The 26,751-nt window shown below is 37.0% G+C and overlaps 1 protein-coding gene across 6 annotated transcripts in view; it reads right to left on the bottom strand.

Moving 5' to 3' along the window:
* Positions 1–26,751, bottom strand: part of HUWE1 (HECT, UBA and WWE domain containing E3 ubiquitin protein ligase 1) — a 158,864-nt gene that overhangs the window by 121,042 nt on the left and 11,071 nt on the right. For 4 of the 6 annotated variants that reach the window (XM_036270445.1, XM_036270447.1, XM_036270448.1 and 1 more), the window contains 2 exons: positions 5,308–5,376; positions 57–155 (listed from right to left, as the gene is read on the bottom strand). In XM_036270445.1, coding sequence (XP_036126338.1) covers positions 57–155; positions 5,308–5,352 — 144 coding nt within the window. In that variant the 5' untranslated portion in view covers positions 5,353–5,376. Of the gene's footprint in view, positions 1–56; positions 156–5,307; positions 5,377–7,072; positions 7,203–26,751 lie in introns of all 6 variants that reach the window. The other 2 variants (XM_036270446.1, XM_036270449.1) reach the window with 2 other exon arrangements.

Raw genomic sequence — 26,751 nt, 5'->3', positions numbered from 1 at the left:
CAAAATGGTGTACTAGTCCAGGGAGCCCTGTCTTTTGGGAACATGGGTTCACATACCTTTCCAATATTCCATGTTTTGATCTGCTGCAGTTCCAAGAGGAGTTGCTCATCATTACAAACCTTGAGTTTGTCTATTAAGGCTCTGCAGTCTGCAGGCTGAGAAAAACAGGTATTCAAAGGGTGGTTTGCAATACGAGGGAGACACAAAGAAAAAACAACTGGAAAAATAAATCTTTAAGCAATACACTCAGAAATTTAACTTTTGATAGAATTAACTACTAAAGTGAAAATTTTCCAGACAATCCCTTGGGATTAAAATAGAAATCTTACAATGAAATAATACATCGGTGCATTTTTAAAACCCAGATAAACTTGCAGATGTAAACAAACTGCTTGGAAGGATAAAAGAAACAAGCTAAAAATCAGTAAAAACTAAGTGAAGGAATCTGTACCACGATCTGAAAGACAACCAGAATGTCTGATAAGGAATGCTAAATTGGAGGAACACTGAACAGCCCTAATGAATTCACGGTTAAAGGTGAAGATGAGCATTAGCTATATTTTTCTGCAACATAACACCCTCCAATTGTAGGAGGGCAAAGAGTTTCTGAACTTTGTAAAACCAGGACTCTATTCTTACTTAGGGTTACCATTTCCATACATTCCTGCTCTCTTTTACTGATGCTCTTTAACTCTGTAAAGCAGTATAGTATCCTGGGATGAACCTAGATTTGATACCAAACAAATCTTTTTTTAAATGTATGTTTTTATTGTTATTTAGAAAGAGAGGAAGAGAGGAGAGAGAGAGAGATAGAAACATCAATGAAAGAGAAACATCTATCAGCTGCCTCCTGCACAAGGGGGATTGAGCCCTCAACCCAGACACATGCCCTGACAGGAAATGAACCAATGACCTCTTGATTCATGGGACAATGCTCAACCAACTGAGCCACACCGGTTGGACTGGGTTCAGTTTTTACCTTGATGTTTACTAAACTGTTTGATCACAAGCAAGTACAACCTATTAGCCAGTTTTCTCACCAGGAAAACAGACCTAATAACTACCTCAGAAATATGAAGCTCAAATGTTTACCACATACAGAACACTTATCTCACATAATAGGAGCTTATATATTGTGAGACAGAATACTATTACAAAGAGCATGGGCTTTGGAATTAGGCAGTTGGTAAGCTACCTCTTTGAAGCTCAGTATTCTTTTGCAAAATAAACAACACTTATTTACCCAGCAATGTTGTTGTGAGATTTAAACTAGAAGTATTTTCAGCACCCAAAATAGAACATGGAACAATAAGGCCTTAAAGGTAAAGGGTTTTCTTTAAGCTAAGTCCCCAAACTTTTCTCACTCTAAAGTAAGCATTAAAGAACTACCTCAAATTTTTGTGGTAATTAAGTATATTTAAAGTCTTTGGCATAACATCCTTCCATAAACCAGGCATGCACTCTTTCTTCCTCTTCTTCAAGTCATATAGGTTGAGGAAGTGGTGTAGTAGAAACAAACATGGGAGTCTGAACCATCAGCTCATGCAGTTCACTTGTGCCTAGTATCAAATACATCATTTTAATTTCTAATGGAATGCAGCTATGCAATCCAATTTTATGATTCAGTGGGTTAGATAACACCCAGTTCATGATGAACATTTGAGTCCTGTAATCACTTGTTATCTATATCATAATCAGGCATTCATTCTTTATCAAGGCCCTATAGCAAGCCAGAAGCTGCTTTTCTGAATGCTAAAACAGTTGTTGGCAGAGGATAGCATGGCTCAAACTCTAGGGGTCTTAGCTGTGATTCCCTTATATGGGTTTGCCAGAGGCATCACATAGTATATCTTGGCTGACACCTAGATCTACTAGGTCATAATGTCCACATAGTAGGGCAACTTGCACCATAGCTTAAACCTTTGGCAGAGTCTCTTCTTTTTTCTTTAAAAAAAAAAAAACCACAACATTTTGTGCTAAATCTTTATTGCAGAGTGTCTTCTAGATCCTAACTTAACTATCACTTTAGATGTGATCCAGTAAATGGATCAAAACAGCATGCCCAAATGTGATATATGTTAGCTCCAAAATCCAAAGAGGCACCCCTATGCACTGCTCTTCTTTCTTCATGGTGTGTGGTATAAAGTGCAGCAACTTGTCTCTCATGTTACAAGGGAAACCTTGACATTTCCCAGATCTCTGGACCCCTGGACACTTTCCTGATGTGGCAGACTCTCAAACTTCAAAGGGCACCCTCTGTAACACATACATCTAAGGCATCTAAAAGTTGCTCCTGTTTTCTGCTCACAAGATCCAGGTGACATCATGGAATCAATTTACCATACCAGCAAGATGTTCTGTTTTGTCAGGAGTATCAAGGCCTCTCTGGACCTTGCAGCTTACAGAATGCACCAGGGACAAAGTATATCTTTAGCATCTTGTTCTTGCTACAGAAATGCAAACTGAGTGTGAATGTCTTTACTCATTTAATCATGGTAATGTAAAAGAAAGCACTTGCCAGTTCAATGGCTGCAAATCAACTGCCATGGTTTATATTGATTTGCTCCTATAAAGATATCAAATCAAGGGGGGAAATCCTCTGTACAGCTGCTGATACACAAAGTGATCAATAAACGTCTTTCTTGTGCAGCCACTATGGAAAACGTATGAAGGTTCCTCAAAAAATTAAAAATAGAACTATCATATGATCCAGCAGTTCCATTTCTGAGTATTTTTATCCGATGAAAATGAAAGCACTAATTTGAAAGGATATACCCATGCCTATGTTCACTGCAGCCAAGCTATGGAGACAACCTAAGTGTCCATCCATGGACAAATGACTAAAAAGATGTGATATATATAGATACTAACACACACACACACACACACACACACACACACACACGAACACTACTCAGCCATAAATGAAATCTTGCCATTTGTGACAACATAGGTGGACCCTGAGAGCATTATGCTAAGTAAAATAAGTCAGAGAGATAAAGACAAATATTGTATGATCTTACTTTATATATGGAATTGTAAAAATAAAAAGGAAACAAGAAAACCAGGCTCATACATACAAAGAACAGACTGGTGGTTGCAAGAGGTGGGGAGTGGGTGAAATGGTTAATGGGGTCGAAAGGTAAAAGAAACAAAAATTTACAAACATAAATGTCTTTCTTAAAAATAATACCTAGTACTGACCACAGCAAGGGAAAACTGGGTATGATGCTTGAAAAAATAGGCATCTTCAAGCCTTAAAAACACACATAATCAATGATCTCAAAATCACACTTTGAGGAGTTTATCCTAAGTAATTTGCTAGTAGCTATCAAATGTTCTGAACCAGGAATTTTGTGTACAGGTGTGACTCAAAGAACAAATCCTAAATATCTCCTAGGTAAAAGGAAAAAAAAGAAATCAATTTGCATTTCTCTGATTATCTACAAAGTTTCATTATCCTGCAAGTTTGCTGACTTTGTTCTTTTCCGAAATGGTCTATGTACATTTTGTCATTGGGATATTTATCTCTCCTACTGATTTAGCTATGAAAGATATAAAGTACACGGTGTTACAAATATTTTCCCATGACTGTCATGTGCCTTTTTACTTTGATGACCGTACTTTATATTTCCATTATTTGTACAGTTTAAGGCAAGCCTGCTTTCTGTTCTTCAGTTCCCAAAAAATGAGTATATAATTGCCAAAAACTCTAGATGTCACAACACATCAAAAACAAAATCAAGAGGAAATAAAAGTATTTTCAACAAATATGAAAAATAAATAGATCTAATATGTGTGGCACTAAATAAGAAATAAACTGACATAAGGCCAATAAATTTAAAGCATGATTAGCACAGTGAAATATTTCTTTGCCACCTAGTAACAAAAAATTTAAAAGATAATCTATAATGCTGGAGAGATATGGGAACACAGCACCTTCCACGCTTATTAGTATAATGCTAAGTGAAAAGGGTCAGGAAAACTACCATGCAATAATCCTTTGAAGACTGAAAGAAATACAGCAAGATGTTAATAGTGATATCTGTAAGAAATACTTGCTAGGTAGTTGCAGTCTTCAAAAAAAAACCAAGTGGCCTGTATATAGAAAATGAACTAATTGATTATGCACCAGATACTTTGCTAAGCAACTGCCTCACATCAAGGAGGAGGAATTATCAACCCTGTTTTATAGGTGTGGAAACCTGGCCAAGTTAATGAACTCTCGGTCACAAAAACCTGTTAAGACTCAAACCCATGTCTAATGCAAAAACTTGTATTCCTTGCAGCACATGGGGTCTAAAAGTGTCATAACAATTCAATATTTTCTTTTCCTCAAACACAGTCTAAGCTAGCTGATAGAATATTAGACCAAAGCTGGGATTTCTACTGCTGACATAGGATCAACTGACATAGCCAAACAACACACAGGTTAAGCTGAATTCTATGATTAAGAATCAGTACTATGGCCCGGCCTGTGTGGCTCAGTGACTGAGCATCCTCCCATGCACCAAGAGGTCACTGGATTGATTTCTGAGCAGGGTGCATGCTCAGGTTTGGGACTCATCCCCAGTGCGGGGGGGGGGGGGGGGGGGGGGGGAGTGTGCAGGAAGCAGCCAGTCAATCGATGTTTCTCTCTCCCTCCCTCCCTCTAATAAAAATCAACAAAAACATATTAAAAAAATAATCAGTAGTATAGAAAGCTAAAACACTGGCCTTACAAGAAATCTAGTAAGAAAGGTGCTACCACTTTTAATTTTCTAGAAAACAAAATTGAGAAAGATTCAACAAGTATAGAAACAATTTTAACCCACATCTACTCTTTCCATAGAGCCTTACCATAGAGCCTTTCAATGCATAAAGCCTACTTCAGGTATATACTACAGCTACAAACTGTTTAGTGCTCCCTTTCCACTGGTCACTAGCTTGTTCGTTTTAATCAAAAGGAGTTCAAAAGATGCCCTGGCCGGTTTGGCTCAGCAGTTAGAGCATCAGCCCACAGACTGAAAAGTTGAGGGTTCAATTCCTGGTCAGAGGCACATACCTCAGTTGCAGGTTTCATCCCCTGCCCCGGGTCATGGTCCTGCGGGAGGCAACCAATTGATGTTTCTCTCTCTCCCTCCCTTCCTCCCACTTTATCTAAAAATCAATGGAAAAATATCCTGAGTGAGGATTAAAAAAAGTTTAAAAGAAAATCTGACTGCACTTTGTATATATAAGTGATGATATATTTGGAAGATCAGTATGGGAGATTGCAAGAAATTTTTTTCTGAAAGGAAAAAATTGAGCAAACTTTTGGATACTTACAGCCTCAGTAGGTGTCTTTTTCAATTTAGTTCTGTCTACTTTCATGTTTTCGATTTTCTATTTTATGATCTGAAAAGTAAATCCCAAAAGAAGTGAGAATTAAAGTTGCAATCTTGAACTCTACATGCTTGGACACAGACAATATAGAATGAAGAGCATGCAAAATGCTTAAAGTAAAAACTCTAGAGTTATGATGCCATGCAAACTCAGAGGCACAGCTATGAGGTAGAGAGGGGTCAAGAATCTCTCCAGATAAAACTGGCCCACATCCATATGTTGCAAAAATCTGTAACCAATTTAAGCCAAAATTAATATATATATATTCTTTTACAAACCTCTTAAACTCATAATTGAAAATAAGAGTTCAATGTTTTCAATATCTCAGAATAAAAAATTCACCATATCCCTGAAGTTTTCTGGAATACTTAGCAATTCCACTTCTGGGAATTTATCCAAAGAAAATCAGAAGGATGTACACAAATATTTAACCACAAGAATCCATACTGAATGACCATATATAATAGTGAAAAATTTGAAAGGGTCAAATGTCCAAAACAGAATCGGTTTAAAACAAAATATTACACAACTGTTAAAAATACTGCACACAGACTGGTGGGTGTGACTCAGTGGATTGAGCGTCATCCCATGGACTGAAAGGTCCAGATTTAATTCCCTGTCAGGGCACATGCCAGGGTTGCGGGCTCAATCCCCAATAGGAAGCATGCAGGAGGCAGCCGATCAATGTTTCTCTGTCACATGGATATTTCTAGCTTTCTCTCCCTTCCCCTCTAAAAAATAAAGTTGAAAAAATACTGCACGTGGAAAAAGGGGCGACATCTATAATATTTTCAATAAAAAATACTGCATACAATATGTAATAGCACACAAAGATGTTCGTGGTGAAATAAAGTTACAAAATAGAATAACAGTATAAACCTATGTCTAAAAAAAATAGCAAGAGCCCTGGCCAGTGTGGTTCAGCAGTTAAGAGCATTGGCCTGAATACCAAAGGATCTCAGGTTCAATTCCCAGTCAAGGGCACATACCTGGGTTGCAGGTTCGATCTCTGACCCCAGATGGGGTGCGTGTGTGAGGCAACCAATTGATGCATCTCTCACATCGATGCCCCATCCCTTCCACTCTCTCCAAAAAGCAATGGAAAAAATATCCTGGGGTAAGCATTAATCAAAGAAGAAGAAAAAATTGCTAGAAATGCATAAAAATGTTAATTCATTGCTACATTGCTAACCAAAAGGATTATGTATGATTGTTTTATCTGTGCATCTCTGTATCTTTTACTGTTTTTAACCAATAAAAATATATTAGCTGTACCATAAGAACAAAGACAACACAATACTTTTATTTTTTTAATTAGAAAATGATAGCTATAAGACTCACTAGAAATATCCTGAGCATAGAACTAAGGCTATGCAATTTGGAAGGCTCAAAAGTGAACAACAGTCTAATTAGACACATAGTATAAATCTAGGTGATCTTTGATGGCAGATGGGTCCTTCAAGATGCTCTGGCCAAGGCTCAGGAAGAAATAAAGATTTCTCCTATTAGCAACTAGTACACATGAGCAGAGGTAGAGGTGAATTGATAGCTGTTTACCAGGCAAAGATTCTGATGCCTATAACATACTTGCTACATAGCTGTCACTGGCAGTCAATGTCCCTCCCCTCAAAAGACATCATAATATACAGATGACAAAGCTCAAGCATAAATTTTAGGCAACTTTTGGCCTAGATTTAGTCCAACATACTCAGTACTGTGGAAAGAACATGTATTTGCCTCTGTGGCTGACATCCATTCAACCTCCATCCAACCAATGGCATTCAATAAGAGTTGGAGAAAATCCAGAGTATGTTCTAATGTTTCTGTAGAGATCATTCCTGAAGAAAAAAAAAGATGTTTTCCCTCTATGGTTCACATTTAAGGTATGTGAATCTGTATTACTTTTTAAAAAATTACCTCAGCATCTAATAGAAAAGGGACAAAATGCCTGCTGCCAATAACTTCCAAATATCTAAAATGAGGCCAACAGGATTCTGGCAACAATCTGATCGATACATGCAGTAGAAACTATAAGTGAGCTTTTTTATACACTTACTCTCAGGCTTGTTTTTTCTCATACTCATTACTTAGAGCAGTCATTTGCCTCTGTTACATACACCACCTTACAACCCAAATCACTGAATAATTTCCCTCTAAAATTAGGAACAAGGTAAGAATGCCCATTCTCACCACTTTTATTCATACGTATTGTAAGTTCTAGCCACTGCAATAGGGTAAGAAAAAAATAGGTATATACATCAGAAAGGAAGAAATAAACCTGTCACTATTTGCAGATGACAAATGATTAAGTAGAAAATACCAAGGAATCTACAAAAAAAACCTGCCAGAACTACTAAGTAATCTCAGCAAAGTTGCAAAATACAAGATAAACATACACAAATCAATCATATTTCTACATACTGGCAATGGACATGTGGACTCTAAACTTAAAAGAACAACATGACTCACAACTGTGCAAAAAAAATTGAAATACTTATGGAAAGGTAAAGGTAAAGGACTACCACAGCTAAAGCAAGTTTTAAAAATCCTCACCCAAGGAGATGTTTTTACTGATTTTAGAGAGAGGAAAGAGGAGGAGAAGAGAGAGAGAGAGAAAGAGAGCAAGAGAGACATATTGATGTGAAAAAAAAAAGCATTGATCAGTTGCCTCCCTTACTTACACACCCCAACTGGGGATAAAACCCAAAACAACTGGGGATAAAACCCAAAACCCGTATATCCCCTGACTGGGAATCAAACCTGGTGTACAGTATGATGCTTCAACTAACCGAGTCACCTGGCCAGGACTAAAGCAATTTTGAAAAAAGAAAAGAGGGAGGAATCACTCTATCCAATTTTAAGACTTGTTATATATATCTACATCTATATCTAGATGTACCTACAGTAATCATGACTTTATATGTAGTACTGGAGGAGGTATAGACACATATTATCAATGTACCACAGACCCATACAAATATACCTAACTGATTTTTGACAAAGGAAAAAGCAATTCAATCCAAGATAGTTTCATTAACAAATGGTGCCAGAGCAAGTAGATATCTATAAGCAAAAACAAACAAACAAACAAACAAAAAACAACCAAAAAACCCTATAACCTAAGTCTCATACTTTACATAAAAATAAATTCAAGCCCTGGCCAGTTTTGCTCAGCAGTTAAGAGCGTCGGTCCAGGGACCGGAGAGTCCTGGGTTCGGTTCCCACTAAGGGCACGTAACCTCAGCTGCAGTTTGTCCTGGGCCCCAGATGGGGTTGTGTGAGTGGCAACCACTAGATGTTTCTCTCTCTTTCCCCCTGTCTCCCTCCCACTGTACCTGAAGTTAAATGAAAAAAAAAAAGTCCTTGGGTGAGGATTAAAAAAAAAAAAAAATCAAAATGGATCATGTGGTGAGGATGTGGAGAAAAGAAAACCCCTGTGACACCATTGCTGGAAATGTATATGGTACGGTCACTATGAAATGAAAATTCTAACTAGAAAAGATATATGCTCCCCATGCTTATTAGAGCAGTATTTACAATAGCCAACACATAGAAAATGTGGTGTGTATGTACACACACACACACACACACACACACACACAAAATGGATTACTATTGTTATAAAAAATAAGGAAATCTTGCCACCTGCAACACAGATGGGCATTATGTTAAGTAAATAAAATAAGTCAGACAGAAAGACAAATACTGTATGATCTCACTTCTATACAGAATCCCAATAAATAAATAAAAACAAAAAATACTGGAACTCATAGATAAAGAAAACAGATTAGTTGCTGCCAAAAGTGGGGGAGTGTGACACGGGTGAAGTAGTCAAAGAGTACAATCTTTTAGTTATATTGAATCATGTCACACACCTGAAATTAATATACTGTTACATGTTGATTATATCTCAATTGAAAAATACAAAGTAAACAAAAGGATCATGAACCTAAATGTAAAACTATATAACTTACCAGAAAATACTTGCAAACCATATATAGTATCTAGAATATATAATATAGAACTCTCAAAACCCAACTGTAAAAAACAAAACACAGAAGCCTCTAAAACAAAATCAATGAGTAATGTGCACACATAAACTAACTATTTTACTGGTTTAAAAAAATGTATGAGATCACCTGTAAATCTTCACACAAGTATCTAACTAAGGCTGTTTGGACTTAGGATTCTGTACTCGAAAGGGTCTGGGTTGAGAATACCCTCTAGAATGATAACTGATAACTCACAGAGAACCACAATAGAACACTTAGAGATCCACATTCAGAAAAAGAGGAACCAAGGAAGCTACCCAGTCTTGGAACTACAGCAAAAAAACCTCCCACAGACACAGCTTAGCTAGGGGTACCTATACTGTCAACACCAGACTCTAGATGTCTAGAATACACTGCTAGCAGCAGAATTATTTCTAAATGGTCTCAGGTATTTGTTTTAGGTATCAATAACTCTAGATGCAAAGTCCAAAGTATGAGCATCTGAATGATCAAGCATAGGTTCCATGCCCATGCCCTAACTGTTGAGGTTCTGGGAGAGCACGTGCATTTGGCTTTTTCCATTTCCACAGTGTTCAGATTACAAACTTTTCATAAACAGGTTCAGATAAACACCCAATCCAAAAAACAAACAAACAAAAAAAACCAAGCCAAAACAAACGAACAAATACACATATGCCCATAACAAGTACAATGTTAAGCTGATTTCTGTAACTTTGTTGCAAGAAACATCTATTAAATATGAAAGCTACCACTGTAGCTGAGACAATGATTAAGAAAATTCAAGTTTTTCTGTTCCTAGTTACTCTATATTTAAGCTAGTTTCACAGTGGGAAGGGAGAATATTTTTGAGTGCCCATTACAAGCCAGACACTATGTACGCTGGTGTCTTCCTAAGGCACTTTAGAGCAACTTGCTCCATGAAGAAAGACATGGTTCCAGTAATTTGGGAAATGTTACAAAAGGAATTTCTCTTCCTTTAGGACAGTTGCATGGCTGACTGATATTAATGGCACCAAGAAATCTTGGGTAAAGGAAACTTGTAAGGGCAAAGAACCATTGTTTTTCAAGTGACATCTACTGACAGTCCACCAATTTAAATATCCCAAAGAACACACTTTGAGACATGCTGCACACAGGGGTTTCATAATAGTCTTTCATACAATCCTCACCACTCAAGCCAAGTTTTGTCCCCATTTACAGAAAGAAAACTGAGGCTCAGAGAAATTAAGTACCTTGCCTGGTTAGTGAATGTTGTCACCAAGATCTAAATCCAGGCCTTTCTGACTCCCAAACCCATGCTTTAATAACATGCTGTTCACTTTATGTTGACTATTTTCATTACTACAATAAACACCTGCAGATGAAAATATGAACCTGTGACCAGTTCTTCTACATTGTTGGATCCCACTGTTAAAAAATTGCAAGAGAGGAAATGGGGTACAAGGTAAGAGACGCTGAGATACTGTCAATCTACTAATGATGGAAACAGTAACTATGGAATTAATTCTATAGAATGCTTAGAAGTTAAACAGGTCAAAATAGCATTACATTAAAAAAAAAAAAGGCTCTAACAAAAACAAGTTACCTCTAAATAAATCCCTGCAAATGGCCTATTGCCTTTGTTGGGTCACACCCGATTTCTGAGCACCAAGAAATCTCTACATTTGATAAACATTTCTTTTTAATCCTCACCTGAGGATATTTTTCCATTTATTTTCAGGTAGAGTGGGAGGGAGGGAGGGAGGGAAGAAGGGAGAGGGGAAGAGACAGACAGACATCAATGTGAGAGAGACACACCGATTGGTTGCCTCCAGCTTGACCCTGACCAGGTCCGGAGACCAAACCACAACCAACGCAGGTGTTCTTGACTGGAATCAAACCCGCAAATGTTTGGTCCAAGGGCCGAAGCTCTAACCACTGAGCAACCGGCCAGTGCTTAATAAATATTTCTTCCTAAACTAAGGTTAGAAGATCAATTTTGAGGAAACTAATGAATTATTACAAACCACCATGCATAGCTATTACCATGACTTTCATTTAATTAACTATTTCTTTTTTTAATTCCTCATTCCCCCAAACTTCATTTACCTTTGAGATGTCAATATTGGTTTTATAGGGTTTATGTCAAAACAAATGTGTACAATTAAAACAGACTGAGGACCGGCCAGGGTAGATCAGTGGTTGAGCATCTACTAATGCACTAAGAGGATGACAATTCAATCCCCAGTCAGAGCACATGACCAGGTTGTGGGCCTGATCCCCAGTGGAGGCCATGCAGGAGGTGGTCAATCTATGTTCTCTCTCATTGATATTTCTATCTCTCTCTCCTGCTCTCTCTCTCAAATCAATAAATAAAATAAAATAAAATAAAATAAAATAAGGGGTAACTCACTCTGGAGTAATCAACCCCCAGCTGACCAAAGTTACAATGATTTTCAATATTGTACCAGCTTAAGGGCAGAGGACACCTGCAAATCTGGCTCCAGAGCAGGTGAGGGTCATGGTAGACTAGTCTATTATTCAAAGTATGATCAAAGAATCAGCAGCACTGACACCACCTGGGAGTTACTAAAAATGCAGAATCTCAAAAAACAACAACAACAACAAACTACTAGAAATGATAAATTAACTCAGTAACATAGTAGGATACAAAATAAATATCCAGAATCAAATGCCTTTCCATACAATAATGAACTATTAGAAAGGGAAACTAAAAAAACAACCCCATTAACCAAGAATGTAAAAGATCTGTACTCAGAAAATTATAAGACACGGAAGAAAAAAACTGAACAAGATACAAATAACTGGAAGCATATGCCGTGTTCATGGATAGGAAGATTAATATCATTAAAATGTCCATACCATCCAAAGCAATCTATAGATTCAATGTAATTCCTATCAAGATACCAATAGTGTTTTTCACAGAACTAGAATAAACACTCCAAAAATTTATATGCAACCACAAAAGACCCTGAATAGCCTCAGCAATCTTGAGAAAGAAGAAGCAAGCGGGAGGAATCACACTATGTGATATCAAACTATACTATAAATCCATAATAATCAAAGAGCATGGTACTGGCATAAAAAGACATATAGATGAATGGAAAAGACTAGAGAGCCCAGAAATAAACCCATGCCTTTACAGTCAATTAATCTTTGACATGCGAGGCAAAAACAAAACGGGGTAAAGATAGTCTATTCAAAAAATGGTGCTGGGAAAATTGGATAGATATATGTCAAAAAAAAGGAACGAGATCACTTTCTTACACCATACACAAGAATAAACTTAAAATGTATTAAAGACTTAAATGTAAGATGTAAAACCATGAAACTTTTAGAAGAAAACAGAAGCAGCAAAACCTTAGACATTTCTCGTAGCCGTGTTTTCTGATGTATCTCCTAGGGCAAGGGAAACAAAAGAAAAAATAAACAAATGGGACTATATCAAACTAAAAAGTTTTTGCACAGCCCGGCCAGTGTGGCTCAGTGGTTGAGCGTTGACCCATGCCATGCACCAAGAGGTCACCAATTTGATTCCCGGGTTGTGGGCCTGATCCCCACTAGGGGGTTGGGGGGGGGGGAGAGGCAGCCAGTCAATGTTCTCTCTCATCAATGTTTCACTCTCCTCTTTCTCTAAAAAATCAATAAAGAAAAAATAAATAAGAAGTTTTTGCACAGCAAAGGAAACCATCAACAAAATGAAGACAACCCACTCAATGGGAGAACATATTCACCAATGATACATTTGATAAGGGATTAATATCCAAAATTTATAAAGAACATATACAATTCAACACCGAGAAAACAAGCAATCCAATTTAAAAAATGGACAAAGGACCCGAACACTTCTCCACAGAGGAGACATATAGATGGTCAACAGACATATGAAAAGATGCTTAATGTCACTAATCATCAGAAAAATGCAAATTAAAACCACAATGTGACATTACCTCACACCCCTCAGAATGGCTATTATCAATAAATTCACAAACAACATGTGCTGGTGAGGATGTGGTGAAAAGGGAACCCTTGTGCACTGTTCGTGGGAATGCAGGCTGGCGCAGTCACTGTGGAAAGCAGTATGGAGTTACCTCAAAAACTTAAAAAATGAAACTGCCTTATGACCCAGTGATTTCACTTCTGAGAATATATCTGAAGGAACCTGAAACGCTAATTCAAAAGAATGTATGCACCCTATGTTCAATGCAGCATTATCTACAATAGCCAAGATCTGGACACTACCCAAGATCCCAACAGTAGATGAGTAGATAAAAAAAAGTTGCGGTACATTTACACAATGGAATACTATTGAGCCATAAAAAGAATGAAATCTTATCATTTGCAACGGCATGAATGGACATGGAAAATATTATGTTAAGTGAAATAAGTCAATCAGAGAAAGACAAATATATGATTTCACTTATATGTGGAATCTAATGAACCAAATAAACTAACAACTAAAAATAGAAACAGAGTGACAGCTGTCAGAGGGGTGGGGGTAGGAGTGCTGAGTGAAAACAGTAAAGAGATTAAGCAAAAACAAAAAACCACCACCACCTCATACACAGACAACAGTATGGTGATTACCAAAGGGAAAGGGGGGTGGGGGATGTAGGAGAGGGTAAAGGGCGGATAAATGGTGATGGAAGGAAACTTGACTTGGGGTGGTGAACACACAATATAATATACAGTGGAACTTAATTCATTCTGGAAGGCAGTTCGAGAAGCAATTTGTTAGAAAGCCGAATCACTTTTTTCCCATTAGAAATAGTGTAAATTGAATTAATCCATTCCATACTTCCAAATAATTGTTTTAATTTTTCTTATATACAGTACAGGTCTAAACCCTATTGTTCTCACAACTTTCCCTTTCACTTTGCTGCTATTGCTAACCTTCTGAGGACTCATGGTGGCTTACTCTATTTAATAATAAGCAGCAACAAAAGCAAAAACAAAAACAAAAACAAAAACCCACAAAAATATTCACAGCACAATTTCCTGAGATGTTAACAATGCAAGATATAATCGTAAACTGACTCATACTCCAGCATTCTCTCTCTTGTCACCTGAGAGATGTGAGACTGATCATAGAGGTATCAGCATGAAAGGGTTGTCGGGTTAAGAACTGAACAAAGTTTTGTTAAAAAACCAAGACATTTCTTCCGTGAACAACTTGGTCGATAACCAAACTGTTCGAGACAGAGACATTCAAGAACAGAGGTTTGACTGTACATATGATGTATCATAGACTTGTTCCCTTAAACCATAAAAGCCACATAGCCACCTTACTATTATCAAATCAAAAATAATCCCTTAGTGTACTCAAATGTCCAATGTTCACATTGTTGTCTCAAATTATTTTGTACAGTTTTAGTTCTAATTAGAATCTAAATAAGTTTCTTCCATTGCAATTGATTGATGTGTCTCTTAAATTCTTATCATCCACAGGCATCTCCTCAATTTTTTCCCCTCACAGCTTACTTGTTAAAGATAATGGCTATATTTCATATATTTTTATTGACCTTGTATTTTCCATTACACTGTTAATTAAAGATCAGAAAAAAAAATAAATTAAAATGTGTAGTTTCAGGCCCCACCTAGACCCAAGAAATCAATCTGTAGTTTAGTAAGATCTTCAGGTGATTCATATATTAAAGTTTGAAAATCACCAGATCAGAATAGAAGCTCAGAATCAGGAAACCTTGGTTAGAATCATTGCTATATCACTTACTGTATGAACATAGACAAATCAGCCTGTATGTACTTCTGTTTCCTCAACTGTGAAATTGGGATAACTGATCTCCCCACTTCCACACTTCCATCCAATCCACTCTCTAGAGAGCAGCACAAGTAATCTTCTTAAAACATAAATCAGCTCATATTACTTCCTTGTTTAAAACCTTTCAACGGTTTCCCTAGTATCACATCCAAACTCTAACCATGACCCACTGGGCCCTGACATGATTTGGCTCCCGAAACTCTCTCCAATCTCCTTTCTTCACAACCACATTAGTCTTTCCGTTTAGTTTCTGGAACACTCTAAGTTCTTTCTGGCCTCTAGATCTTTACAAGTGCTATTCCCACTTGAACACTTCTGCCCCACACTCCCATTCTTCCCACAGCCATTCCATTTGAAGAAATGACTTTAAAATAAGACCCAAAGTGGCTTCTTATGGCAACCTACCTAAAACTGGTCTAATTGTTATTTCACTATTACAGTATCCAGCTTGTTTCTCTCACAGCAATTATCAATTAATGTAATTGGTTTGATTTTCTACAGTGTTAAGCTTTTAGCATCTAGCAAACAATCTTACACATGATAGGTATACATATATTTGTAGACTGGAGTTCAGGAAAAAAGTATGCCCTGAGAAAAATATCTGAGATTGTCGGCATATAAACAGTACTTGAAGACATGTGTCTGGAGACAGCTGCATACAGAGAAGAAGGAAAGCTCCCCAGAACTGAGTTCTTATTTGACCTAACATGTAAAAGTAAGATAAAGGAGAACTAAGCAAAGGAGAGGCCAGCAAGGTAGACGCAAAACTAATTCACAGTATCACAGAACACAAAAGATGACAGGACTGATCAATTGTGTCAAATGTCAAAATGAGATATGTCCATAAAAATGTTCACTGAAATTGGGAATAGAGATAACTTGAGAAGCGATAATTTCAGCGGGGTGGTGGGAAAGGAAAACAGACTGGAGTGAGTCAGGGAATCAATGGGAAGTGAGGCAATATACATGGCATTTGCAGAAAATCCTTTTGAAAGATTGGCTGTGAATATAAGCAGAGAATTATGAGGTCATTGAAAAGTAGAGGGGAAGAAAAGATAATGGAAAGGAAATCCTTATGAAAGTTGAGAAGGGGAACATTTAGCCCCTCACTATTTCACCTTAACATAATGAACACTTATGCGGGTTATGAATAGCACAACTACTACACAGAATGAGGATAATCTCCTCACTAATCTATTAAAAAAGTGTCCCTCCCTATGTATTTATATAGTATCCTGTACCTATCACTTCCCTATTAATGAGAAAATGTCTGCCACAGGGTGGGGAAGAAAAAAAAAAAAAAAATCACCTGGGAAAGGAAGACACATACATTATTACTGGTTGCCTCTAGGTGGCAGGATAACATAGTTTTATTTTTGCTTTATGCTTTTTAAAATCTTTCCAAATTTTCTATAATCATGCATCCATTTATGAGAATTTTTCTTTTGTATAATTTCTCTTAAGGTAGAAAACAATAACCCCTGAGTCAAATTAAGAACAATATTATCTAAACAAATGCCTTGCATTGGCCGCTGCCTGCTCTTGGAGCTTCTTTCCCATGTCTTCTGCTATTTAATTCCGGTATTTAACACTCAATATTTATTGATTTGGTTTATATTGGTAGGTTATGTAATGTTACACACATGTATGAGAGTGTGGATGAATCAAAGTCAGCCTAAAATTCCCACTGAAACCATGGAAAAGCATCATGGCAGTTTTTAACAAAAAAAATACTTAGAAAACACAACTCCAACATGCAACAAAGCAAAAAACTAGATTTTTGCCTTGCAATCATTTATTCCCTTTGCCTCTTGCAGTCTCTAAAGTAAATTCAGGTGAGAACTGTCTAAACCATCCATCATGTCAGGAAGCAAGATGAATCTTGAAACCCAACCTGCTTTTCACTATTTGATTACAGAAGCACAGACGACACATTAACTGATTTGTTAAAGGGGACACCACCTGATTGTCAGGCCCTTCCATCCAATCTAGTATTTATATTTATATCCACCCAAAAAATATTTCAGGAATCCATTTATTTCAATAACATTAGCTAACATTTACTGACCATTATGCATTATCTCTAATCCTTGGAGGTGAAAACTGTTCCCAGTTTACTAAGGCCAAGAGTAGCCACATAACCAGTAAGTGGCAGAACCTGGATGCTAACCAAAGTTACAGTACATAAAATGTCTATATGCATGGTCCACCCTGCCACCCCCGCAACAGACACCAATATCCCTATCAATGGCCACATAAAAAACATGACCCAGAGGATTTGCTGACCTAGATATTTTTGGACACAGGTGAGATATAATAAAGCAACTAACAGTATACAGATGTTGAATTGTGTTGTACATTTGAAAATTATGTTAATCAATGTTACCCCCAATAAATTTAATTTAAAACTTTGCATGCAGAAAAATAGCAGTCCATAGTAACTGCACAATGTTTGCTGCTATTAAGGAAAACACACACAATAATAAAGCAACTGAAGAATAGCCCTTACTCTCAGGACATTATCTGCAGAAATACCTTGACAGAGTCTATCTTTCAAAATCTGAAAACACTCTAGTTCAGGTATGTGTATATGCTTTCTGCACTTCAGTATACTCAAAGAAAATCAGGGCAGGGCCACCAAAAATCTATTACCTCAACACTGACTTTGCAGGTAGGGATAGTGTCTGAGAACACATCCCTACACATCCTCTACCCTACTGTCCTGGGAAGCTACAGATCCAGAAGTTATCCTTCTAGTCATTATTCCCAATTACTTAGAGAAACTGGCATCAAAAGAATTTGGAAACAAAATAGGGCTCACCAAAGTTGTAGATTGTTTTTGCCAACAGAAAGGAAATGGCAACATGCTAAGGAGTCCTTCTTAGCATTCCCCAAAAAATAAAACCGCAAAGACAGGGTCAAAGATATGCAAATTAAGAAGAGAAAGACTCCTTCTACACATTTTAAATTGATGCTCTGGAATAATCCTACTCTACCCTTTAAAAATGATCTGAACATCACCAATCATCAGAGAGATGCAAATTAAAACAACAATGAGGTATCACCTCATACCTGTCAGAATGGCTGCCATCAACAAATCATCAAACAAGTGTTGGCGAGGGTGTGGAGAAAAGGGGACTCTAGTACACTGCTGGTAGGGATGCAGACTGGTGCAGCCAGTATGAAAAACAATATGGTGTTATCTCAAAAAATTAAAATTTGAACTGCCATTTGACCCAGTGATCCCGCTTCTAGGAATATACCCTAAGAAGCCTGAAACACCAATCAGGAAGAATATATGTACCCACATATTCATAGCAGCACTATTTACAATAGCTAAGATCTGGAAACAGCCCAAGTGTCCATCAATATATGAGTGGATAAACAAGCTGTGGTACATATACACAATGGAGTACTATGCAGCTGTAAGAAAGAAAGATCTCTTATCCTTTGAGATGACATGGAGAGACCTGGAGAGTATTATCCTAAGCAAAACAAGCCAAGCAGAAAAAGACAAATACCACATGATCTCACTTATTTGCGGAATATAATGAACATAACAGTCTGAGGAATAGGGTAGACCCAGAGACTTAGATGTAGGGTACAGACTGCCAACTCTCAGAAGAGGGGGTGGTGGGAGGAGGGGAGAGATAAACCACAGAACTTATATGCATGTACGCATAACCAATGGACATGGACAATAAAGCTGGGGACGGGGTGGGTGGGATGGGGAGGAGGGTGCCAAGGGGGTAAAAAAGGAGAAACATCTGCAACAAAAATAAAATTAAAAATTACAAAAAAAAAAAAAGAATGATCTGTGCCTCCCACCCCCTTCTTAAATTGTGACTGGATTTGGTGCTAAAGATCAATTACAACAATGACTGGTTATTCCCTATCTCATCACATCCAATTTCAAAGTTGCTGCAAGTGCTTTTTCAGTCTTGCCCACCTGTAACAGAAAATTAAGACATCAGGCTTTAAATACTCTTTATTCAAATATCAAGAGCTTAACCATAGAATTAAAAGTTAAAAATATTTTACATTAAGACTTTATCCTGCCACTATCTAATAGGTGAATTCATCCAGAAGGGCCACAGGTGGCATTTTACTAAGTTGAGGAAAATACATCCACCAGAAGTCAAGCTACTTTAAAAAATTTACTTTAAAATATTAAATCTGGAGCTCTCAACCCTGGCTGTGTAAAATCACCTGAGACTTATTTTGAAAATTAAAAATGTCTGGCCAGCCCTGGCTGGTCTGGTTGAGCGGTTAGAGCTTCGGCCTGCGGTCCAGAGAGACCCAGGTTCGGTTCCCGATAAGGGCATGTACCTTGGTTGCAGTTTGTCCCCGGCCCTGGTTGGGTCATGCGGGTGGCAGCCACTTGATGTGTACCTTTCACGTCGATGTTTCTCTCTCTCCTCTCTCCCCCTCCCACTCTGTCTGAACAAACAAACAAACAAAAAAAGGAAAAATGTCCTCGGGCAAGTATAAAAAAAAAAAAAAGTCTGGCCATCAAATATCTGACTCAGTAGATATGAGGTGGGAAGATTCTTTTTTTATAGCTGTATAGGTGACTTAGCTGGCACAGCCAGACTTGAGAGGCACTTTGTTAGATTTTAATTATGCTTTGCCAATTTGTTACTTAGTTAGGAATTTGCTTTAAAGTAATGAGGGAGGGAGTAGGGTCTAAATAAAACAAGAATAGCCATGTGTTGATAACTGTTGAAGCTGGGCAACAGGTACATGGGGTTTTGTTATACTATTTTCTAACTTTTGTGTATGTTTGAAAATCTCATAAATTAAAAATATTTTACATTAAGACTTTATCCTGCTAGATCCCTCCATTCCATCTTCCACATTGCTGCCGGAGCAATCTCCCCTCAAACTCAAAATCTACCTACACCAAGGGAAAACTCCCTATGTAAGCCAGCATGCAAGACTTCTAGGACCTAGTACCTATTTACCTCTCTTACGAAGGCCATAACATTATATAATATTCCCCTCCATTCCCAACATGCTTTAACCATGCCAAGCTTTTTCCAGTTCCCCTAATATTCAAGACTTCTGATACCTTGACTCAAATTGCTCTTGCTCTCTCTGCTGAAATAGCTGTTGCTCTCCGCACATCCCCTAGAACTCAGTTTAATGTCACCTCCACTAAGAAGAGCTATTTTAGATGTCTCCTAGCCAAGTAAAATTGACCACGCCCTCCTTTGTGTCCCCATTGTACCCTGCATATACCTCAATCAATATAACTGTTTATTTACATGTCTATCCATTGGAGTTCTGCATGAATGGGACTGTGTCTATTTATCTTTGAGTTCCTGTCACCTGCAGAGAAACTGCCAAATAGTATATTAATAATATAAATGACTATCCAGTGAATGTTTAATGAAGCTAAAACATCCAGGTCACATTAAACTCAATTGGTGAAATTTTCAATGGAGAAGAACCTATTTATACAATTCATTCAATCTGCATCTTTCCGTTCAACAAATACTTCATAAATGAACATACTATATGCAAGGCATTGCAATGGGTATTATGAAAGCTGAGTGTACAGAAATGTTTTTTAAAAATCAGGAAAAAGGGAATGTTAGGAGCAATGGTAATATAAAAGCAATGAAACTTGAGTATACAGAGATGCACAATTACAACTTCCTAGTGGCCAAAGCAAAGCTGAAAAACAATTATAAGATCAACACAGTATATTAAATAAATTCTCATGTAACACCAACTATAATCCTCTTTTTTTAAAAATTGGATTTTAGAGATTAAAGATGCATAAAGCAGAAAACATCTTTAGCAAAAGTGAAACAATTAGCCCAGCTTTCATCTTTGATCATAGTGCTTTAGTCTAAAATATTAGAAAATATAACAACACAGCAACTTGAACATCCTCTTAACGACACGGAGAAATCTTTAGATTTCTTCTTGTCCTATATTGAGGGATCAGTACAAAAATCCTAAAATTCTATGAAAAACCTTTGCATGTGTTGGTATTTTTCTGGGAAGATAATTGATAGCTTTTGCTAGCTTCTTAAAGAGATCCATGACTTGAAAAACATTAGAAACCATCACCACATAAAAAGGTCTCCAAGACACACACTGTCTGCTTAGGCATACAATGTTTTCGCTTTCATTTATGAAACACAGGTATACAGTATTTTCCCTAAAGCCACATGATAGGCTGTCAAATACAATACAGTACAGGAAACCAAAGAAAAAGAATTCCAACCCTTTTGCATTAGTATTCAGCTCCAGTTCTGTCATATTCCTGAGTTTTCAAAGAAATATGCAGCATCTCTAAAGATTAAATCTCCTCTGTATAAGGGGGAATTCTGTGTTCCTAGATAAAAAAAAAAATCCTCTAATCCTGTATCCTGAAGAAAGGCAGAAAAGACATGTACCTTCTCTACAGAAAAGCTAGATTAAGTATATTTCTAAATAAAAGCTTTATCTACATGGGGGGAGGTGAGACCTCAGTAATGTTACCATACACGCTGATTATTATTTTAAATTTAAAGACAACGAGTGAGAAATACTACTAGAACAATCAAAATGAAGTAGAGGACAATAGCATAATGGAGAGGCCTGGGAGAGACAGAACTAGGCTTAAATTCTATTTACTAGTTGTACATTCTTAGACAAGTTACTGTACCACTCTTGAGTCAGTAAACCTCTGCAAAATAAACACAATCTGTCCATAGGATTGTGCCTGGCAAAGAATAAGCCATACCACTGTTCATTACATTTCTTTTAGCTCCAGATTAATCTAAGAATAGCAATCTTATGCTGGATCTCTCTCTCTCACACACACACATACACACACACACACTCAAAAGCAAAAAAAGAGCTGGTGTTTTCAATCCTTCTACATGTTATCTGCATATGAAGGACTACATAAAACACACATTAATCTCTAGATTGTTAGCCTTAAGTACTGACACGAACTGAAAAATTAAACTCTTATGATGCTCTGGGTCTCACTCTCAAGTTAGTTATAAATAATCTACTAAATAATGTTTGGTTGGGCCATGCCACTTAACAATCAGATTTTAAGTGTATCTCAATTATTTTGAGCTGGTTCAAACAAATTTGGAAGGAACAGAGACAAAGAATCTTTTATATAGTTTAAAAGAACGAGTTATTTATAGCAATTATCAACATGAGAGCAAGCTCCTTTCAGTATGATGAAAATAATTCCAACCTCACAGCTTTGTTATAAGGATCAAATTAGTTCACTGATTAAAAAGCATTTAGAAAAAAGATCATGTCCCAACATACAGACATAACTAGCTCTGTTTGAGTAAATTTAACAGTGCCACATACAGCCTGACACATAATCATTTCCAATGTTCTTTAAATAAACCAAACAATATAAACAATCAGCTGCTTTAAAATATCTGTATCTTTAACATGAAAGATGTTAGTTGAAAATAACAGTATGCAAAGGTAGTCTAGTTCCCTGCCATCAACTGACCTTGTGACCTTAGTACAATCTGGGCCTCAAACATAAATAAAATGGGAATATAATTACGAAGATCCCTTGAAACACTGTCTATAACACTTTGCCTTCAGTTCAAGATAAATGTCAAGTACTCCACACAGCCAATCTGAATTATTCTCAAAATTAAAGAGCCAAAAGCAACCAAGCCAGTTTTCTACTTGGCATAAATTCCAACTTTTCTTTTATTGGTGACAGTATTAGAGATGTCCCTCATTCCTCCCAAGCCCTTTGCCCTCCTCCACAAACTACACTTCCAAATAATTCACTTTTAAGAGGAGCACATTTTGAAAGATCAAATAAGTTTTCCCAAGATGGAAAATAGGAGCCACTTGGATGAAAATAAAAGCATATACCTACTTCACACCATGACTCAAACATAAAAAGCTAAACTATAAACATGTTAGAAGATAATGTAGGAAAATATTCTTGTAATCTTGGCAAAGACCTTCCAAGCAAGATACTCAATCTAGAAACTACAAAGGAAAGAAAAAGAGGGCAGATTTGACTATATAAAAATTTCAAGCCATAAGCAGAAAATATTTGCAATAGGGTAAAGAAAGGGTTCATACTTCTAATACACAAAGCACTCTCAAAACTCAGTAAGACAAATAATCTTACTGAAAACCAAGAGGGCACAAACTTGCAATCTTCAGAAGATATAAATATTTGCTCATCTTCATCAGTAATTACAAAAATGCTAATCAAAGCAAAGACATGCTATTTCTCACTCATCAGACTGGTTAAAATTAAAAAGATCAACAATATCTTGTCTTGGCGGACACAGGTGGAGAAAAGGGCACTTACAGACACTGCTGGTAGGAATGAAAATTCAATACTATATATAGCCTTTCTGGAGGTCATTTTGGCAGTACTTATCTGAAATTTAAATGACTCAGAATGAATTCTACTTCTAAGGCCCAACAAAAGGGAAGGATGCAATGCAAACACTAGACAATGGAGTCGAGCTTTATGTTCTAACATTTTAACTTGAGAAAATTTTACAAGCAGGAAATTCAGTCCCATCTACAGGTTTAAGGCATCCATAAATATGCGTGAAAACAGAGCCAAATTGAATTATCCCATAAAAAAGTTCCAAATTGACCTCATGTTGAAAAATAATAACCATGGTCAAAGGGGCAAAGAAACTGAGCCTTCTTTGGACTTTTGACTGGATCACTTAGTTTTCTATTCCCTTAAATTTTCCCCATTGGGGAGGGGGCTTTCTTATTAGAAGAGAGCCACTTATTCAGTACTTCCATGACACCTGCTGGTACATTCAGAAATAGAGGTCAGTTCAGTTTTAAGAAAAGATATAGCACAGTAGAAACTGGACTAGGTAACCCGGGTTCAATGCCCATCTCCACCACTAACCAGCCATGTTACCTTGGGCAAGTCATTTCCCCTAATCCAGGCCTATAAAATAAGGAGTTTGATATGAATATCAAATGTAAGGTCTTATCCAACTCCCAACTCTTCTGTTGGACATGGAGAAGATTACCACTTTGTTTTGCTAGAGGTAGAGATCTGAATTCACCCATGTGGACAGTCTGCCTTTACTTTTAAAAAGCAAAAATATAACACTCTATGTAAAAGGCTGTCTTCATGTTAGAAAAGAAAATTTGAGGAGCATAGAACTAGAGCCCCAGATTAGGTCAACAGAATGCAAGGTACTCTAAAGGCTGGAAGAGTCAAACTAGCTCCTTCAAAAAATATGGCAGCAGATATAAGTATAAGGAGGGGACCATCTACAGCAATGATAATGGATCTATCCAGGTTTATGCTCTTCTCTAATACTAAAGTACCAATCAAGGCTTACTCTGAGGTGCTGTATACTGTAAATCAACATGGATTATATACTAAATATACCAAAGTAAATAACACAGGGTAGTCTTTCTAAAGGACAGTTAAGTATCAAAAGCTTTACAATTTTTGCATTTGGAGTCTAGAAAGTTATTAAGGAAATAAATATGAATATTACAAAGATTTCTCTATTAGAATGTCCCTCTGCTTCTTTCCTTTGTTCAACACTTATTTACAAAATATCTACTAGAAAACATTGTTTAAGATAATGAAAAACTAGGACTTAAAGGTTGGAACACAGGGAATTAGTTAATAAATTATAAATCACGCACACAACAGAATATAATGCAGTCATTAAATAAAAACATTATAGAAGTACAGCCAAACCTCGGTTCTCTTCCATCTCGAACTATTCGGTTCTTGACCAAGTTGTTCATGGAAAAGATGCCTGGGCAATTGAACAAAACTTCGGTTCCCTACCTGACAACCCTCTTAAGCTGATTCATCAGCATGACAAAAAAAAGCATCTCTCAGGCCACAAAGGAGAGAGAATGCTAGTCAGTTTACCGCTAAACCTGTGCTGTGAATATTTTTTGTGGTTTGTTTTTTGCTTTTGTTGCTGGTTGAAATAGATGATTAACACAATTTTAAAACATAAAGAGGCCATCGAGAGTGCTAATGTTACTAAGGGTATCAAAGAAACAATGGTCACAAGCAACTGAAGAGGTAGAAAAACTGTTGTTGATTTGGATAAACAAAAAGCAGTAATTAGCCAGTGACAGCATTTAAAAGGCAGTGATATGTGAAAAGCAAAGATGCTGCATGCTGACTTCCTGAAAAACACCCCTGGAACATGCTGAAAGTGTTTCTTAAGGCTAGTAGGGGGTGGTTCAATAAATTTAAGAAAAAAGTGTGTTTATAGATTAAACAGTACATTAGACATGTACTGTATATAAAAAAGGTTAAAACGAAATCATTTGGGGGTCTGGAATTAATTCAAATTAATTATTTCTAATGGTAAAAAATGATTCCGTTTTTGAACAAATTGCTTCTTGAACAGCCTCCCAGAAAGAATTAAGTTTGAGAATCGAGGTTCCACTGCATACAATTTGACAGAGAACAAGGGTCAATTCAATAAGTACAGCTGTATCTTTACATACTTGATAGATCACTAACTGGGTTTAGGAGCCTCTCTTTTTATGTAAGAAACATCCAGGGGATGATAGAGGGGAAGGAAGAAGGTGGAAGGAAGATAGTTAAAGCAACTGGACAGAAGTTGGAGACCAAGTGTAGGTCCATCTAAAGACCATAAATTGATATTGCAGTGTCAACTACATGTACCCCTTGGAAATCTAATCTTGGCCCAAAGGTTTTTCTTGATATTGCTCTGTATTCACAGAAGACAATTGCAGGCTTTCTCATATATCAGCAGTCTCAAAGGCCAGGGAGGGATATAGAGCAGGGAACTTTGAGAAACAATAGGTTACATTATGCATGGGCAAAGCAGGGGGAAAAAATGATAACACAAAGGAAAAGGCTAAGAAACTTTAAACATGATCTCACTTAGTCCTTAACTGGACTGTGAGTTTCTCAAGGGTAAGAGACCAAATCTCATTCATTTTATGTTCCCAGTTCATAGAACTTAGAAACTCTGTACATACTTGTTTAACTGAATTAAGACAGGTAAGATGTGAGAGGGAAGACAGAAAGTTATAAAAGTTTCCAATGTATTATGCACTTACTCTGTATCCAGTGCTGTACTTTTTAGATAATATATATCAAAAGAAATAATATTTACCTCGTTTCTAACCTGCTATAAATGGTGCCAATCAAGTAATGTTAATAGTGGTGATAGCGATGACTACTAGGAAGATTCATTATGGGTTACTAAGGTTACGGCGGAACCTTGAACAGAACAAACCTGAACAATAGGAAGCTGTGTAGAAGGAGGAAGATCATGGAAACCAATGTATTATTGCACGTCACCACTGAACTGGATAAGACACTTCATAGGACATGAATGTGACTCTCGAGGCTTGGCAAAGTGAAAAACTACTCTGGTGGAACACTCAGTTATCATTGGCCAGAGTCTTAGCCCCAAATGACCAAAGAACAAACCCCATTCCTCCCCACCATGTATGACACCAACACAGACTTAAAGGGTCCAGACACGCTTTACTAACTGGCCATCACTTCACCACCATGACTGAGCTGTCAAAGGCGTTTAAGCAACACAGTATATTAAAGAAATCACCATCTACTGACTATCTACAGTGTACTAGCAC

Source organism: Molossus molossus, unplaced genomic scaffold (genome assembly GCF_014108415.1).
Source record: "Molossus molossus isolate mMolMol1 unplaced genomic scaffold, mMolMol1.p scaffold_m16_p_2, whole genome shotgun sequence".
NCBI classification, from domain to species: Eukaryota; Metazoa; Chordata; class Mammalia; order Chiroptera; family Molossidae; genus Molossus; species Molossus molossus.
The sequence above is the reverse complement of the archived record's forward strand: the minus strand, read 5'-3'. Positions and strand labels throughout refer to the sequence as shown.